This window comes from Lonchura striata, chromosome 4 (assembly GCF_050655825.1).
Source record: "Lonchura striata isolate lonStrDom1 chromosome 4, ASM5065582v1, whole genome shotgun sequence".
Taxonomy (NCBI): domain Eukaryota; kingdom Metazoa; phylum Chordata; class Aves; order Passeriformes; family Estrildidae; genus Lonchura; species Lonchura striata.
The window spans coordinates 22,517,881-22,535,387 of record NC_140706.1 but is presented as its reverse complement, the minus strand read 5'-3'; the positions used below and the strand labels follow the sequence as shown (position 1 = coordinate 22,535,387).

The window sequence follows — 17,507 nt, the reverse complement described above, 5'->3', positions numbered from 1 at the left end:
GATAGAATATTGTTATAAAATCAGCATATATGCTGTGGTGTGGTGCAGACTGGGTAAGCACAATGTACTCGTTCTTTTCGGTCTTTGGCCTTCAGAGGCAGTTTTGGCAGAGACAGCACCATTTAGCACCTTTAGAAATAACACCAACTTTGCCTTCTTAAACTAAATAACACCAACTTTGCCATCTTAAACTAAGGTCTTTCTGACTTGTGTGACTGCTACTCCACAAGAAGGTGTCTTTGGTGGGTAGGCCAGCAAAAGCAACCAGGGTAACCAGTGTGGAATGCATGGGATGCCTAATCTTCCTTCAGTTCTGATGTTGCAGCTTCCTGCCTGCACAGATGAATACAGTCTGAGCCCAGAAGGATATCAGATGTGTTAGCTCTGATTAAAATTATAATTGTAAATGTTGCCTCTCAAGGTAAGGCACAGGCACAGAAACTGGCAATGGGACAGTGCCCTTAGAAGTGCCTGCAAAGACTTCCCTGAGTGTGAGATTCATCTCATGACTCTTGAGAGAGGGATAAACCTGTTTCTCTGATTTAAAGCAAAACTGACAGTTATCCATTATTACATCTAGACAAGAATAAGGAATATGATCTCAAACTTGAAGCAGAGGCTTTACATTTTTCTCATCCATACCAAATGTTGCCTTTCCATAACTGTATCAACAGCCATAAACAATGTCGGTAGCCCAGGCTGGATTAATTCATTAGGAACAATTAATGTAATCACATTGCAGAACTATCAAATTCCAGAATTGCTTTTTAAATTGAACTTCTTTTGAATTTTCCTAGGTAGTATCTTTCTTAATCTCTTGTTCCAAGTGAAAGGTGAAAAGTCTTTTTTTAAACTTCGCTTTATTACTAAAAATAAAACTAGCACAGATGAACTTTGAAGTATATGTAATTGAGTCTCATGTGATCAGAGGATCCAGTGTTGGGTCTTTTAATGTAAGTTAAATGATGATATTCTCAGCCAGTGCTGGTGGAGAACTGGTTATTGTTTGCAAACAGCATAAATCTGCTTTTGATTTGTAAAATTGGTGGGTCACCTTGAAGAAACAAACAGAGCTAATTTTAGGTTTGTATTTTTAATACATCAGTTGAGACCTGTCAGCACATTACAGTAAAATTTAATGTTAAGGATTTCTCTGAATTTTATGACAAATCCTAACACAGAAGCTTGGGTTTCTAAGGTGGAAACCGAGTTTAGCTTTAATGCTACGTTCTATTAAAAGACTTTAAAAAACATTTTCCAGAGCTGCACTGGCCTAAGATATTGCCTGGGAGCGAGCCTACAGCTGTTTGCTCGCAGCACACGCTGGAACTGTGCTTCTTCTTGTGGGGCAAGCTGGCCCCTTTGTGCTCCACAGCGGTTGTGTTTTGCTGAACGCAAATAAATGAATCAATCGTGTCTGGGGGACAAGGGCCGCGCCTTGGTCCCGAGCGCAGCCGCACTCCCTGTGAGCAGTCGGGAACGTCTCCCGCTCCGCTGCTTCCAGCGCGGCCGGGAGGTGCCGGCCGGGCCCCCGCCCGCTCTCCTGGCTCATTTCGGCTCCTCTGTGCTGCGGAGAGCGGGGCCGTGCCGGGCTGCAGGCACAGCGCTGCGGGCACAGCGGGCAGAGCGGTGCGGGCACAGCGGGCACAGCGCTGCGGGCACAGCGGGCAGAGCGGTGCGGGCACAGCGGGCACAGCGCTGCGGGCACAGCGGGCACAGCGCTGCGGGCACAGCGCTGCGGGCACAGCGGGCACAGCGCTGCGGGCACAGCGCTGCGGGCACAGCGGGCACAGCGCTGCGGGCACAGCGCTGCGGGCACAGCGCTGCGGGCACAGAGGTGCGGGCACAGTGCTGCGGGCACAGCAGTGCGGGCACAGCGCTGCGGGCACAGCGGTGCGGGCACAGCGGTGCGGGCACAGCGGTGCGGGCACAGCGGGCACAGCGCTGCGGGCACAGCGGGCACAGCGCTGCGGGCACAGCGCTGCGGGCACAGCGCTGCGGGCACAGCGGGCACAGCGCTGCGGGCACAGCGGGCACAGCGCTGCGGGCACAGCGGTGCGGGCACAGTGCTGCGGGCACAGTGCTGCCTGTGCCAGCCCCCGCTGCCTGTGCCAGCCCCCGCTGCCTGTGCCAGCCCGCCAACCCGGCCCCGGGCAGCAGGGCAAGGGCAGCACAGCCGCTCTTCTGCCCCGCATCCCGCTGCAGCCAGAGAGGTTTCCTCGTACCGTTGCAGATGAGGTTTTTTGCTCCCCTGTCTCCATTGCCATAAAAGGAGGAGAACAGCATTTTCTACGCCCCAGAAAAACTGTGGCTAAGAACAAATGAAGCATTTTGAGTCACTCAGTAACAACGAGGGATATCGGATAGCAAAGAGATCACTCCGCTTGTCTTCTGCATTCTCTGTCAATTGATTCATTGCTGTCAGACCTTTCAAAACTTGTTTCGTGAACTAAGACTTCCATGATCCTCGTAATTACAGTATATACAAAATTTCCATCAAAACATTTTCAAACCAAAAATTATTTATAATAGCTATCTTTTTTATTTTTCAAGTAATCTGAAGATAATTTCTTGGCTGTATCTCATGGCTTCCGCTTTCTTTTGGAGTTGCTGGCAAGGAAGTGCCTTTAAACACAAACTATTTGAAACAACATTACCATCTAGTGGAGAATATGATCTAGCACTGATGTGAATTCCTTAATGCAGAAATAGACACTGTGTCTGGTGCACAAATGCTGAATTAGGAAGTAAATTAAATACTCGTTTCGAAAATCAATGCTTGAACTTAGCTGACTGGTTTAAGAGACGAGTAAAAGAGTCAGTCATACTGTAGATTAGTAATATTAGAAATGCAGAAAATCAGAATAAGAATATCTAGATTAGTTTTAATTCCCTAAGATTTTCAGAAGAAAATGTTGATATTCATTCTGAAAAAGCTGGTCACAGGACTTTCACTTCCTGCACCTCCACTCTGCCCTTCCTACGCTTTCTCTCTGATGCTCAGTTTGTTTATTGGATTTCTCTACTGTGTCCCACCAGTTTTTTCCCCTGCACAGGCTTTGGTCAAACAGCCAGCATTCAGTGGAGCCTCCACAGTGAAGCACAGCTCTAGGAGCGTGCAGGACATGTAACAACTCTCTTAAATATGTCTGGTCTCATCTGTGTCATTCCTGACCTACCAAGCTTCTTCCCTCATTGCCACATTTACTTCAGCATTGTGGCTGAAACCGGTTTGCAGTTTTAGACTTGGCTAGTTTGTCAATCTTCTGTGGCCTAAACCCCTCTGATTTAGGCAAAAGTTAACTGTTAGGAAAAAACACCATCCTTTGGGGACACGATCTTCATACTGTGCTCAAGTGCCAAAGCAGAAAGCTTGACAGGGTGCTTTTAAATCCACCCATGACGAGGGCCACATTTTCACTTGTAGAAGGTTGCCTAGAACAACAAGCATGGGCATGATACTAGGATACTAATCATACTAGGATACAAGGCCATACTAGGAACTTGGTTATCTCCTCCACTTTCCCTGCTGCTCTGTACAACCCCTGGTATCACTGAGGAAAGCTGCACTCATGGGAGTTGCTGTCTGGAGGAGACTGAAGCTCTATGCAGCACAGCTCCAGGGGTTGCACAATACTGAATAACAGCGTCACAGCACCTCCTTGGCTTGGGGTCACAGTAGCTGCTTTGCTTTGGAGATTACAGGCTTAGGTCTTAAACTCTGAGGGTAATAAAGACATTAAAAAATAACCCAGCAGCAACAACAGAGTCCCTCCCCCAGAGGCAGTTTGTTATCTGAGGGTGTCATTCTGTCTGTTCCTGTTGGAATCAATGATCAAAATTCCTCCCTGGGGATAAATTTGGGTACTTTAATATCAGGCATTAAAAGGAAAGAAAAATGAGACAATAAAGTATCTGCCAAAAGTTTTGTGAATCTTCTATTTAGAATCAGATTTCTTCCCTTCTGATAAGATGCAGCAGGGTAATACTTCACAATTGTTGGTGTTTCTTCACTTACATAGACAGGACATGGTAGATCTGAGAGACAGAAAGTCCTTAAAACTTGCAATTAAGAGGATCATTACAATCTGCCCAGCGTAAGACTATATCGAAATCAGCCTGATTTTGATGGGCCTGGGTATGAGACCTGTTTAATTTTTAAACATTTTCCAGTGACAGCAATGGCTACATACCCAGGCTAATTGCCTGAAGCTTTATAATCTTTTTGCAAAAGATGGTTGGAGAGAGCTGGAAAAAGCTCTTTAACTACAGTCAGAAAATAGGAAAAATGGTCAAATGAATTCAGGCAAGGGAATGAGCTTGGCATTTTCTTTGTGGAATATGCAGTATATCTTTTCACAATTCCATCTAACCTCCAGTGAGACTCATAACTGCTTTCTTAAAATTCCAAATTAGGCCAGTTTGGTATCCAATGAGAACATTAGGCTGGATGTGCAGGGGCTTGGTAAACGAACACAGCTGACAACTCATGAGCACTTGCTTTCAAATGTTGCTTGCTTTTAAATGCTGCTCCTACCTTTAAAAAATGCAACCACAATCTGATACTCCTTGAGAAATAGCCAAGAATCAGGAATGGCAGGGAGAAGCTGAATTTGGAACCGTTCATCAAGAATGGTAGGTACATGTCTAACCTACATCCTTCTTTTCTGACTGAAAGAGCCAAATACTGGTATGCATAAAAGCTGCCAGACTGCCCATGCCCTTAGTTTCCTCAGGGAAGAGGGCTGGCAGAGCCAACAATTTCTGGGCAGAAATCATGCTTGGTAATGAAGGAAATCTGGGAGAAAATGAAATCTGGGAGAAAATAAAATCTTTTAAGAACTCCATTCCAATGGTTGATCTGCCTGAACAACAAGAAGAACAAAATATTTTGGCTCTGCAGGGTCTTCAATGTTTTGATCTTGTTTGACTGTTCTAGATCAAACTCTCATGGAAAGTGGAAGAGTCATCATCTCTTGACACTTGCTGGATCATATGCTGCTGGTTTTCCAGAAGAGATGCTTCACCAAAATGCACAGGACTGGCATTAGTACAGAGCCAGTGACTCTCGTGGACCTCACAGCTCACACAGGAAAGTACCTTACTCCCCAGTGATGCTTTTCCTTTTGACTGTTTGGCTCATCAGGACAGGGTGCTCAAGTGACAGACAACAGAGCTTGCAGATGTTCCACCTTTATGTTGCAATATAGAATAGCTGGTGGGAGAGGAATACACAAGAGGGAAAGTATAGTATAACCTCTCTGAGACAATTTTTAGTCACTGCGGTAACTAAAAATTCCTGGAATTTGTAGCCCACAGCAGTGAGCTGTTGCATGTTTTTTGCTGGGATCCCTCTGGAGTTCATACAAAGGGTTTGGGTAAATCCCTGCTGTCAGCTCTTTGCTTCTGAAACTCTCATTTCCTCCTTCTCTCACATACACTTAAGTTCCTTTAATCACAGAACTTCCTATTTCTTTTTTAAGCAAAAGCTGACAATGGAAGTTTTTATCTTTTGTTGAGGCATGAAGTTTTTTAAAAGGGGAAACAAGAATTTACTGTATTTGCAACACAAACTCAGCAAATAATGATTAGCACAGATCCACTCAAAAGTCCAAATATATACTCCTTAATTTGTCCAAGCACCCGTTGACTTAATTTGTTGTGTCTTTTAAACATTGGTCCCAGCTAAAATGGTATTGCTTTCTGGAATTGAGATGTTGGAGCAAATAATAAGAGAATCTGAAATGCTGTCTATTTTTTTTTAATGTTAAAAAAATGCTAATAATTTTGGATGCCTAAATATGTTCTGAGGATAGAAGACGCTGTTTATGCCGGCTTGATTTAGGCTAAAACAGACTTAATTTTCCTACCCTATATGGAACTTGGCAGCTACCAGAGCATGGGTAATGGCTTGCTATGGCACCTTTCATGCCAGCCAGCATATCTAAGGCAGCAGGCAGCAACACTGAAGTCAGCAGTTATATATTACTCCATCACCCTGTCCCCTAAAATCCTGCAGGACCCAGGTGGGCCACCTGGAGTTTCTGCAGCTACAATTTCTGTTCAGGCATGGTAAAACACCTATATATGTTCTGTCTCAGCATCCTTTTTCTTGTTTTCCTGCAAAGTCAGTGCATTAAAGCAGTCTTTCTACACCTTTGACATAGTTTAGCAATTTGATGCCAAACAATGAAGTTAAGGTCAGAAACATGACAGTCAGACAATAAACGCCAAATTTGTGAGCAAGTAACTTTCTCATTAAACAAAAGGTAAGGTGGCAGGTATCACCAAAAAATGGTTCCAGCAGGGGCTGCATAATAATGGATCAGCATCACGGACTACCTTCATGTAAGATCCAGCAAAGTTACATGTTCTAAGTGTCTGTGGCTGAACTTGCTACTCAAGTTACTTGATTTCTAGGTATTATGGAAGCTTGTTCTCAGCATGAAGAAGATGTCAGTGCATCCCAGAGATATGCCAGAAGCTCTTGGAAGATATTTTGTATTAACAAGTCTTTCATCTTCCATTCTAGCAGGTCATTCTGAACAGATGATTATGTTATGTAATCAGGTCTTAACTTTCTCCACTGTTTGAAAAGAACAGAACACTTTCTTTATCAGAAAAAACTGCTGACACTGAAGCCTACCTTTATGAGCTCCATCAGGGACTGCAAAAAACCTGAAGGTTTTCTGGGCTTATCCCAATTATTTCACTATGCTCAGATTTGTACTGCCTCTCAGTTTAATGGGTATTTGCATCTCTCTATGGTATGTCAGACATCCTACTGCAGGTCTTGAAAATGTAATAGTTTTATCCTATCTGGTCCTACATGCCTTCTTAACTGTCCATCTCTTTCCATTTTTAATAAGCATCTTGGTTTTTCCTTCTCTCAAAAATGAGCATGATTTTTGCTGGAATGTGCTTCAAAGGCTCTAGAATGGTTCTGTACTTACATGTGACATTTGCATTCTCTGGACAGAGAGACATAATTCTGTCTCTCAGGAGAAGCACAGAGAGAAAACAATCTTTATCTCTGCTCCTTTGTTTTCCCCATGTGGAATGTGGTATGGAGACTGTTTACCTGAAGTGATTGCTTGACTGGATTCTGGTGAAGATTGTTTGGGTTCAGTGACCAATCACATCCAGCTGTGTCTTGGATGCTCAGCAGAGGGTCACAGTTTTGTTAGATAAATAAGAAGTAAGTATGTAGAATAGGATAGTATCTCTTTAAATAGTGTATTAATGTAATATAGTATAGTTTTAATAAAGCTATCCTTCAGCCTTCTGATCTGGAGCCAGACACCATCATTTCTTCCTGTCGGGGGTCACCTGATTTCCGATACTCACATATTAATTACATTGCTATTTTACCATTTGCAAGGTCCACTGCTCCCCTGTATCTGCCTGTTACCTCAATCTCTAACCACTGAAACCACCATTTAAGATTCCTTATCAAAAAATACTAGATACAATTAGTGTATCAGGCCATTAAACACTAAACAACAACTGCATTTCAGGTTTTGTTTGTTTTGCAATCAGACTTTTTGTGATATGCCCTAAGAGAAAACTGTGAATAATGAGCTGGGAAGACATACATGTACCACTAATCCCACCAAGAATCTGACTTCATGGGCTCAAAGTCCCAGCCAGCAGCTGACTCTTGAAGCTACTCAGCTCATCTTAACTAGTACATGGAAGAAATGCTCTTTAAGACAACCATTGCCTTGGCAATTTCAGATCTGCAACATTACAAGAAATGTCACTATCTACGGAGCCAACCACATCCTATGCATCAAATGCTGGAAACATGGAAAGAAGAGACTACATAGGAGTGTTATTAGTATTCAGCCATCCTGTATCAGCTTATGGAAAAGAAATCTGAGGAAATTGAACTTGAAATTTCTTAATGCTGGTGAAACAGTCAACCCCTGTTCCTCCTTCTCCCTCCCCCACATCCAAAAGAAATAGGACAATAGGATAAACCAAACTGTAGCAAGACTTTTTCCTTTTTTTCCTTTTTTAATCTTGATTAGAATGACTTGCAAACAAGTAGTGAGAAATGGAAACTTGCTACCTCACTAGTAAAAGAGGAGCAGACAGATACAAAAGATAATTACCATATTCTGCTTTTAGCTAGAAAATGAAAAATGTATTTCTATCCCCTTTGCAGACAAGCAGTCTAGTGTGAAATGTTAACAAAAGGAAAGGTATTACAGAAGAGTGCTAGAGAGTGATAGAAAGAAAAAGGCATTTGGTTGAACCTAGGATCAGTTGTCAGAACATTTTCGTCAGTTGTTCCTAATCAAAAAAGAAACATAATGAAATTTTTCTAAAATCTCTTTGGTTCTGAAACAATGCATGAGAAAAGTCAGGGATGGAGAGTTAGTACAAGCTTCCCCAGAAGCCCTATTTTAATCATCTCTGTTCTCTCTGCAAGAGGAGTTTCATCATCTTTCAGCATCTATAGCCCCAGAGCTTTTCTACCACCATGAAAATATATGATACAATTAGACAAAAGGATAAATGCATTTATACAAAAGAATAACTAGAGTCTTGTACACAATGAAGCCCTTCTTGATTTGCTTTGGGTTATGCTGAAAAGGCTTAGTTTAAGGCACAGAATTCTTGCAGCCTCAGGTTTATCTAGATGAAAGGAATATTTTCTGGCTACATGAGCAAATGAGTACCTAGTGATCCACCCTAATTTAGGTTATGTAAAACTTAGTGGGTGTACAGATGTGCCTTCTGAAGGCAATGCCTGGATTGCACTCGCAATGGTTGGCCTGGCTGCCAGCGCTCTTCTCCCTCCCACGCACCCATTCTAGTAAAGCTCTGTTGAAGAAAAATTACTTAATGTCACAGGGTGTGACCATATAAATGCTGTGCCATGATCTAAGGTGCCTCAAGCAACCATGGCATTCATCCAGCTGTAGTCAAAATGTATTCATTTCAGGCATTTTTTCTGGTGTCATCAACACCAAAACTGTGTTTGCAAATATGGTGCCGTGTTTAATGTGGAAAAGAATGTGAACATAAAATTTTGAAACAGATGGGAGACTAGTAAAGGGCTGTGTTACAGAGAGCAACCATTGTGCTGGAGGTGCCTAAGCAGGCTCTAAGGGAACAGGCTGGCTTGTTCAGGGAAGAGCAGTGGCATGCACAAACACCTAAACAAGCCCTGACCAGCCCAGCCCCGGAAACAGCAGCAGTGCAGATATGAAACCTGAGCTGTGTTTTGGGCGGCAGCAAGGGCAGGGCTGCTCTGAAGGGGACAGTGAGCCAGGGGCTGAGGGTGACAGGCAGGCAGAGGGAACAACGTCCTGATAAGGGGCATGCCCCACAATACTCAAAAAACACAAGCAAGGCAGGTCAACAGTTCAGATCACCAGTCAAGGCTGAGGTCAAACAGGAAAGCCAAGCCCATAGGTCAGGATCAGCAAGGGTACATGGCCAGATGCAGCTGTGGCTGCAGCATAGCTCAGGCAAGGACCAAGCACAAGAAATGCAGTTTAAATGCATCTCCTAAAAGACGGTGGTAGTGTGGGAGGCACCTGGATTCTTCCAGCTTTCTGCTGAATGGTTGCAAGGCCAGCAGGCATTGAGGCCCAGTGCTGCTGGAGGCCTGAAATGCATCTAGGACAGATGTCTGCATTATCTAATTAAGCAGCCAAATCTCCAGAAGAGAGGGGAATGCAGTGAGGGCACTGATAGTATCCTACCTGGCTTGGCTACAAAGTGGTACCAGGCTGTTTTAACAGTGGAATTGCAGCACCTACTGTAGTGGGCTTGAAGTAAAAAAATTGGATTCCGTTCCTTGCTCCACTGAGTGACGGAGTAAGATCCCAAAGGAGAAAAAGCACCAGCTATGTCGTTTTCTTTGCCATGCCAGAGACTGCTGTCTTTCATTCAGAGTCCTATTAGCTGCAGTTTTGTGACTTAATCCTAAATAATGCAATCCCTATCAGATTATTGTTTGAAAAAAAATCCCAATAATATTGACTCCTATACTGCAGTCCTTGCTGCTCAGGATTGCTGGTAGTGCCTCCACTCCAGCATGTGTCAAGCAAGAGCTGGTGTGTGCTGGGTACCTGCAGAGGAGGTACCTGGCAAGGACATAGCACGTTTTAGTGGAACTAAGAGAGTTACTTTTGGGAGAGGAATAGTTGCCACTAAAGGGCAAAGTTCCAGTGGCTGCATTTCCCATTTTACATTGTTTTGGCAGAGCATTGCCTGACATACCAAGTACATGTTACAGACCTTCTGGAACAATCTTTCAGAAAACCAGTAAGATAGTTTGACATTACTTAGAAGATCTGGATTGCACTGGAAGCCAGCAACCAGTGAGAAATTTACTCTTTTGTGACTCAGTTCTCACTCTAAACAAGGGAACTTGTGCCTTTATGAAAGTGTTTTGATCTTCCCACGATAGGCACTGTATCATTTCTCCAATTCTGTGTTAAATAATGACCTCTGGAAATAGACAACAGGGCAAGAAAAAATACATCAAACAGTCAGAAGCACGGCAAGTCCCAGATACCTACCACAATTACTCATACTAGATGGAAGAAAACCAAACCAGAACTGGTGACCATGACACTGCAGCTGATCCTCCATCCATGCAGCGCTGTTCACTGCAAAGCTTTCAGAGATCTTGCCTTTTCCTTGTTGCACAAGTCAACATCACTTCTTTCCATGTTTCAGGCTAATCTCTCTCAGGACTACCACATCCATGTAATTCACTAGCACACACTGCACCCCTTGCTGCCTTTGTCATACACCTTTGGAAGCCTAAGTATCACATACCAATGAACCCCTTCCTTCCTTCTTCACTGTTTTTTCTTTTCTTCAAAGATTAGGCATCACTGCTGGGGATTTTTATCTGTATAAATGATATGGAGAAAATGTTGATTATTTCAACTTTTATTTTCCAGGAGTGGTTAATTTGCTATTTCTGCTGAGGGATTTGATGTATGGATTTGCAGGTGGCTTTTAAAAAAATATTCTCTGAATCAGAAATTACTGTTTGTATAGAAGACAGTATGTGATGACAATTTCTGGTATTCAGAAAATAGTAGACCTAATTTTACACATTTTTAAGAATGCTCATCTACAGCATAGCTGGAGTATCAAGTATCTGGGTCTAGCTCTGGGCTCTATTACTTCTTTCTCATACGTCTGGAGGAAGAAATCCCAAGCTTGTACAAAGTTGAACTTCCCTTCAACTTCTAGTCCCGAGCCTTTTACTGAGAATTTGTGTAAGTGAATTACTAAGGTCACTTAGATGACACCTAGAGTCACTGTTCTCAGAAAGCATGACTGGTAAATAGGTAACAAGCAGCTTTATAATTTTCTAACTATATAGAAGCAACTGTTTCCATGAACAGGGAGATGAATGGAAATTAACAACCACTGTAGACAGCACCATACTTCCAGGGGAAATCTCATCTTACGTGGTTCTGAACTGGCACCCCACCAACTGTGGTTTTGTTTTTGAATATCAAAAAATGTAACAACATAGATGTAGGCATAGATTATTATTTTTTTTTATTGCTTTTGTTAAAAAGTCAGTGTATGAACTATGGCACTATGCTGTAAAAATGCAACATTACTGAGTGATCTAACAGTATGAGGTCCATTATGACAAGATTTTAAACATGAAGCATAAGCTTCACTGTGGATTTCCAAATTTTAAAAAAACAAGTTTAAGAGGTAAATGGATTAATAATAACTGATCTATGTGGAATTTCAATACTAAGTGAATACAAAGTAGACTTGCAAAAACCAAACATATAAAAATCATGTGGGTGAACCTCCACTATAACAAAACACCAGTGCCTATGAACTCAGTGCTTAGCAACTGAAAAAGAACTATGACAATATTCCTAATTCTGAAGTAAACCCAAACAATAGCATATCCATGGGTATTATTGCACAGTGTTGCTTTAACTGGCTTGCAAACTATTTTTTGCATTAAGAAAAGTGAGACTTACTTTTTAAAATATGTAATCTTATTTGAAAAATGCATTGCAAAATAATGGTGTCCTAATTAGGACTTCTATACCCTTTATGAAACAGTTTAAGCATATCTTGCACATCACGAAGCTCTTGAAATGACTCCACTTCTTCAGAAAGTCTGATTTCTCAGAGAATGGTGGGCATAGAGTAGCAAATAAAGGGGAAAAAATTACAGAGGACATTACTTTCCCAGCAAAAAAGATGTCTTGCATCACACAGCAGATCAGAAATAAATAAGATAAAATTTGAGGAGTCTGAATAGAAATCCTTGAATGACACTTCAAGAGTCACAGGCTTCACCAAATTAATGTCAGTATATTTTGTTAAGAATAATGCAGTTACTATATACAGTATGTTTATTAGATAATGCTAACTAACAATGCACTAAATTAATGGTAGTTAAACAAGAAATATACTAAACTGACATACTTAAAAAAAAGGAAGGCAACCCCCAGTTATGCATAGTTACATAAGATAATGTCCAGCTTCCTGGAATTCAATGGATTGACACCTTCAAGCATCAGGAAGCAGTTTTCTGAGGTGTAAACAACATAATTAACAGAACCCAGCCAAGCTGTAGGGGATTTACACCAGCAAAAATTTCAAGTCCAATCACAAATCACCTGCAAATGTTACCACTGCATAGCTGCAATGGGGCAGTCATCCATTCAAAGGTTTTACACTGACATATTTCTTCAAAAGACCTTCTAAAGGATGCGCTATTTAACTTGGTTGTGATCCAGATACAAACAAAAATGCAACAAACCCAAAGCACTTAGGTCTAGAAGCACTTATTGAAAAATCCATACCATATTTACAGTGTATTATGTATGACTGCACACACTAGTAAGTTTCTCCTGTTTACTATTTCTTATGTGGCATCTTATTCTTCATAGTATTTCTACATGCTAAGAAGAGAAGAGTCTTTCTCCAGGAAACCAGCTTCTCTGATATGGAAAGCCACCATGCCCATATCTTGCTTTGCCACAGTAAGGTGTGTTCAATGAACACAACAACGTCAAATCCCCACGGATCATGACAAAATGACTCAGTTCCTCCCTTTGTTTCTTGCTCAGCTTCTCTGCTCCCTTACTACTGTGCAGGTCAGTCAGCATCCAGTTCTTGTCTAGTAAGAAGAGGCTTCCCATCTGTATCACCCATCTTTTTTTGCATCTCTTCCACAGCTTTCAGCAGAGCTGCTCGCTCCTGCTCAAGTGTGAGAATGGACTGCTTCAGTTTGCTTTCATTGGCCAGTAAAACCTCTACTGTAGCTTCAAGGTTTTGGATTTTTCCATTAGCCACCTAGCAAAGTAAAAATATAGGAGGGGAGAAAGAATGGGAAGGGAAAAAAAGGTAAATACATTAATGACTGAAACCATCTTTAAACTATTTTTTGAGATACATGAATACATATAAAATACTTAAGAAATTATGAAAAACTAAACTCAGAATATAAAGCAAATCAATGAAATTATAAAGTTACCAAATCTGCAACTTTTATACCAAAGAACTGCAGGTTGAGATAAGCATCTGTAAGGGTCAGATGGGAGATATTTTTGGCCAGCCACACTTGTTGCTTTGCAAAACAAAGACATTTGATTATGTTAGCTGCATCCTCATTTCATGTCAACACTGAGTCCAATGAATACCAGGTTTGAAGGCAAAGAAAAAGAGGATTTAGAGCAACGTGCAAATGGAAAACACATTGTGAAAAATTTCAAAAATTACAAAGACCAGCTAAACTACCTCTGAAAAAACTACAGACTATATATATTGGAAATTATTATTTTACATAATGTTTAAACAATCTGGTATCAGCTAAAAAATTGTAATAGAAAGTATGTCTTTATAGACAATGTATCCTTTCTCTAATGTATCCCTAAATTGTGACATTGCAATTTAGTTTACCCATTTTTGGCAGAGTAATAAAGCAGTGACTGAAAATATAAAAAATAAGTCGAAAAAGCACTTTATTTTTAGTTATCTTTTACTGATATGATTTTAATTACAAGAGAAGAGGCAGTGTGTTGAATCAACTTTTCACTAACTAAAAGAATATGCTCTAACCACCCCTCTCTCAGAATTTCTTCTGCATGTAAACTTTGAGGGCTAAACTAAATAAAACTTTTAAGTAGCTACATTTTAAATTCAGTAGATTGAACACCAATCCCTCCTGTGATGTGGTGTAGGACAGTTTCTTCTGAAAACGTGTATAAATTAGAAAATTAGAATGTTAATCATATGAAATATAAATTGTACCTGCAGTTCTTCCAGGAGATCAAAGTTTTGTTTGCGCAAGCTGCTGTTTGCCTTCTCTAATTTATCCAGTCTCTGATTGTCATTTAAAGATGAATCTATAAGCTCATCCTGAAGCACATGATATTCAACTTCATAAGCTTGCAACTGTTTGGCAATATCCATTTCAAATACCTGTTGCATATAAAAATATTATTACGCTCTGTGCAGATCAAAAATATTGCTCTTTCAAGGCTTTAAAATCTATTGATCTAGATCTAGACTCAGATATTTAATAAACACATACAAAAAAAAAAAGGACTTTTTTTTGGTATTCACATTTTTTATTGTGGAAATGGCAAGCCTGAGGCAGTAGAGTGCAATATTCTACTGTGCAAGTAGATCCAATTGGCACTGGATCTACTTAGTACCTTTGCTACTGATTTGCTGCCTGACTTCAGTAAAACTACTTACACTAAATGTTTCAAGGGCGTGGACTTTGCAAGGTATTCTCCTTTCCAAATTTAATACATCTCAGTTTGGCATAAACCCTTCTAGTCATACCCAGAATTAGTTGTTAGTTCAGAAAAAATGTGGCTTAAATTCACCTGCCACATGTACAAATGTAAGGCTAAGTAAAATAAAAGCTTTAAATAAAAAACAGTAGACTTTGCTATCTTTATTTATTATTCTATAGTATTTTTACAGACTGGAAGAAAATTAAATTATCTATCCTTACACTACCACACTTAACAAAAACATTATGTAACATCAAAATAGATTTCTATTTTTGTTAACTATAAATCATTGAGATGAATGCTTGGTCTTACCCATTCAGAAAAACTTTTATTTTAAAAGCAGATAAATTAATTGAGATGCAGAGTGACTCAAAGGAAAAAACTTACTATTTTCTTTTCTTAGGTTTTGGCAAGCATCAGCCTTCTAATTATTCATAACTATGACTTCAATTTCCTCTAGAAGCAGTGAAGAAGGCAGTAAATTAAAAGGACAAGTGTGCCAATCACAGAACATAGAAGAAATAAAAGTTGATTTTAAAATGTATTTGAAAAATAGCCCAAGAAGGGAAATTCCAGGGTCATTCTTTATTTTTAAACTTCTTGTACTTTATTCATTTTGAAAATGAGTCAAATGTCAAATCCCACCTTAAATACCTGTTAAAAGTAAAAGGAACACTTGCCTATTTCATTTATCTGCTCTTTCTACAAAACTTTAACTGTTGCTTAAAGAAAAAATCAGTTTATGAAATGTTTCTGTCACATGTCAAATAAAAAATTATCTCATAGGTAAATAGCAGCAGAAACATATACTGAGCATATAAGCAAGAAGGCTGAAATACAATTTTAATTTGAGTTTTTTGTTATGTGTTGATTACACACAGGTAATTTTCATTTTCTGTGAATCTGAGCATCTCTGGAGATGGGCATGTCTGCACACGCTGCCGAAATTTAAGTAACACAAGCAGTCCAATTCAGCAGGGCAGAATGTTAGTTCCTCTCATGACCTGTGCCACTTCTAGCCTCTGTGCTCCTGAGGAGGGAGGGAAATCCCTACTGTCATAACCAAAGCATCAAGTCTGAAAGAAGGGAAGCATGAGGCAATAAAAAGTTTGATTTGAAATCTAGCTAACTGAAGGCACGTTAGGGCATGGAACCACAGGCCATGCTGCAGAAGGATGAGGAGCATGGGGATTAATCCAGGAGCTGTATATGGACTGTGGGCTGGTCAAAGAGCTGCTCTCTTCAGAGTCAGCCCTGATCAAAGCAGGGAACTTGTCCTTCTACTCACTTCTACCTACCCACTTCCAACTTAGAGCTGTCAGGGCTGCCTAAACAGAGCATCCCTCCCTCCTGCAGCTCAAAGCACACGGTTTTCTGCAAGTCACCTAAGCACTGCAAGTCTTTCAGCCTGGCAGTAACATAAAACCCCCTCTGCCCCTTGGAAATTCCTTGCTTTCCTTTCTCTTGCACAGAGTTTCTAGCTCTCATGTCCTTCCTTTGACAGTGAGCACTAGGAGTCATTTTTCTGGCCCTAATGCAAGCTGTGTCCCCCAGAAGCTTTGCTGCCAGAACTCAGAGGGAGCCCCTCACCAGCCCTCTGCAGAGCACTGTGCTGCTGCTGCTTTCTTTATCAACCCACAGGCTTTGATCTCCAGCAGCCCTTGGGGTTTGTCTGCAGTTCTGCACAGTACAGCCCCTATGTTCTGCACCACAAAAGGCCTTCAGAAAAAGTGGCTAAAGCTCATCTTCTCTTTGCCTGCTGCAGTTTATATGTCAAATGTAAAAAACACTTAGGGTTTTTAAATAGGCAAGCCTTAATAGAAATAATTTCTGATTTTTTCATATTCCATCATTATCATCTGGAGTATTCTGCTAACTTAGCAATGTTGCATCACTTTCCTTTTCTGCTGTTTAAAAGAATTGTATCAAGGATTCCAAGTTTTGCTGTCTAGAATCACTACTCACTGCAACAGTCTGCACTGCTCCAGGTACTCCTGACAGAATTACAAAGGTGCTGTTGTTACATACCGGGCCAGCACCATAAGCCAGTAGAGACAGAGTTGATATGGGGAGGTGTCTAATTTCATTAAGTAAGGCTCTTGTAAGTAAATTTTTGCTTACTTACATGTATGTAAGTAAACAAAATGTATGTACTTATGAACTTGGAATATGTACTTATATGTACATACATACAACTTTCATATGTACTTATGAAACTTGGAAGGCAAGTTTCTTTGGTGGGAAAAAAATAATTTTAACTAAAGGCTTCAAAAAGTGACAATAACCAATGGTTACAATACCATATAAAGCCACTAAGTCATCTTAGTTTACAAGTCATCTGCTCCCAAAAGTTTTCAACATCTTCCAAACTACAAGGGAGTTCTCAGCTTGAAGCAGTAGCTGTTCTGGATTTTCTGTCAAGAACTTAACAAGAACATTCCTTTGCATACCTCTCATTTGTTCAGTTTATTTCATACCTGACTAATGGTCTTTTCCATCTGTACCAAACCCAAGTTGGGGAGAGTGCTTTTAATAAAATCAACAATAGTTTCTAGATTCTCATGCTGCAGAATCAGGGGCTTGTGGCTTCCCAAAAGGCTTAAAGCCACTTTAAATATAGCCTCTGATCCTTGAAGAAAGAGCATATCTGTGAAAACAAGGAAAAAACAGGTTACATCAAGCAAGCACATATTTTGACGAGAATATCAAAACAATAAATTGTCAAAGGACAACAACTTC

At 40.6% G+C, this 17,507-nt stretch overlaps 1 protein-coding gene across 17 annotated transcripts in view; it reads right to left on the bottom strand.

The window, feature by feature from the left end:
• Window positions 1-11,519: 11,519 nt before the first annotated feature.
• The window catches only part of TBC1D1 (TBC1 domain family member 1), a 99,919-nt gene continuing 93,931 nt past the window's right edge, over window positions 11,520-17,507 (bottom strand). For 16 of the 17 annotated variants that reach the window (XM_085577781.1, XM_077782801.2, XM_077782799.2 and 13 more), the window contains 3 exons: window positions 17,246-17,415; window positions 14,275-14,445; window positions 11,520-13,317 (listed from right to left, as the gene is read on the bottom strand). In XM_085577781.1, coding sequence (XP_085433907.1) covers window positions 13,120-13,317; window positions 14,275-14,445; window positions 17,246-17,415 — 539 coding nt within the window. In that variant the 3' untranslated portion in view covers window positions 11,520-13,119. Of the gene's footprint in view, window positions 13,318-14,274; window positions 14,446-17,245; window positions 17,416-17,507 lie in introns of those variants that run through there. The other variant, XM_085577783.1, reaches the window with a different exon arrangement.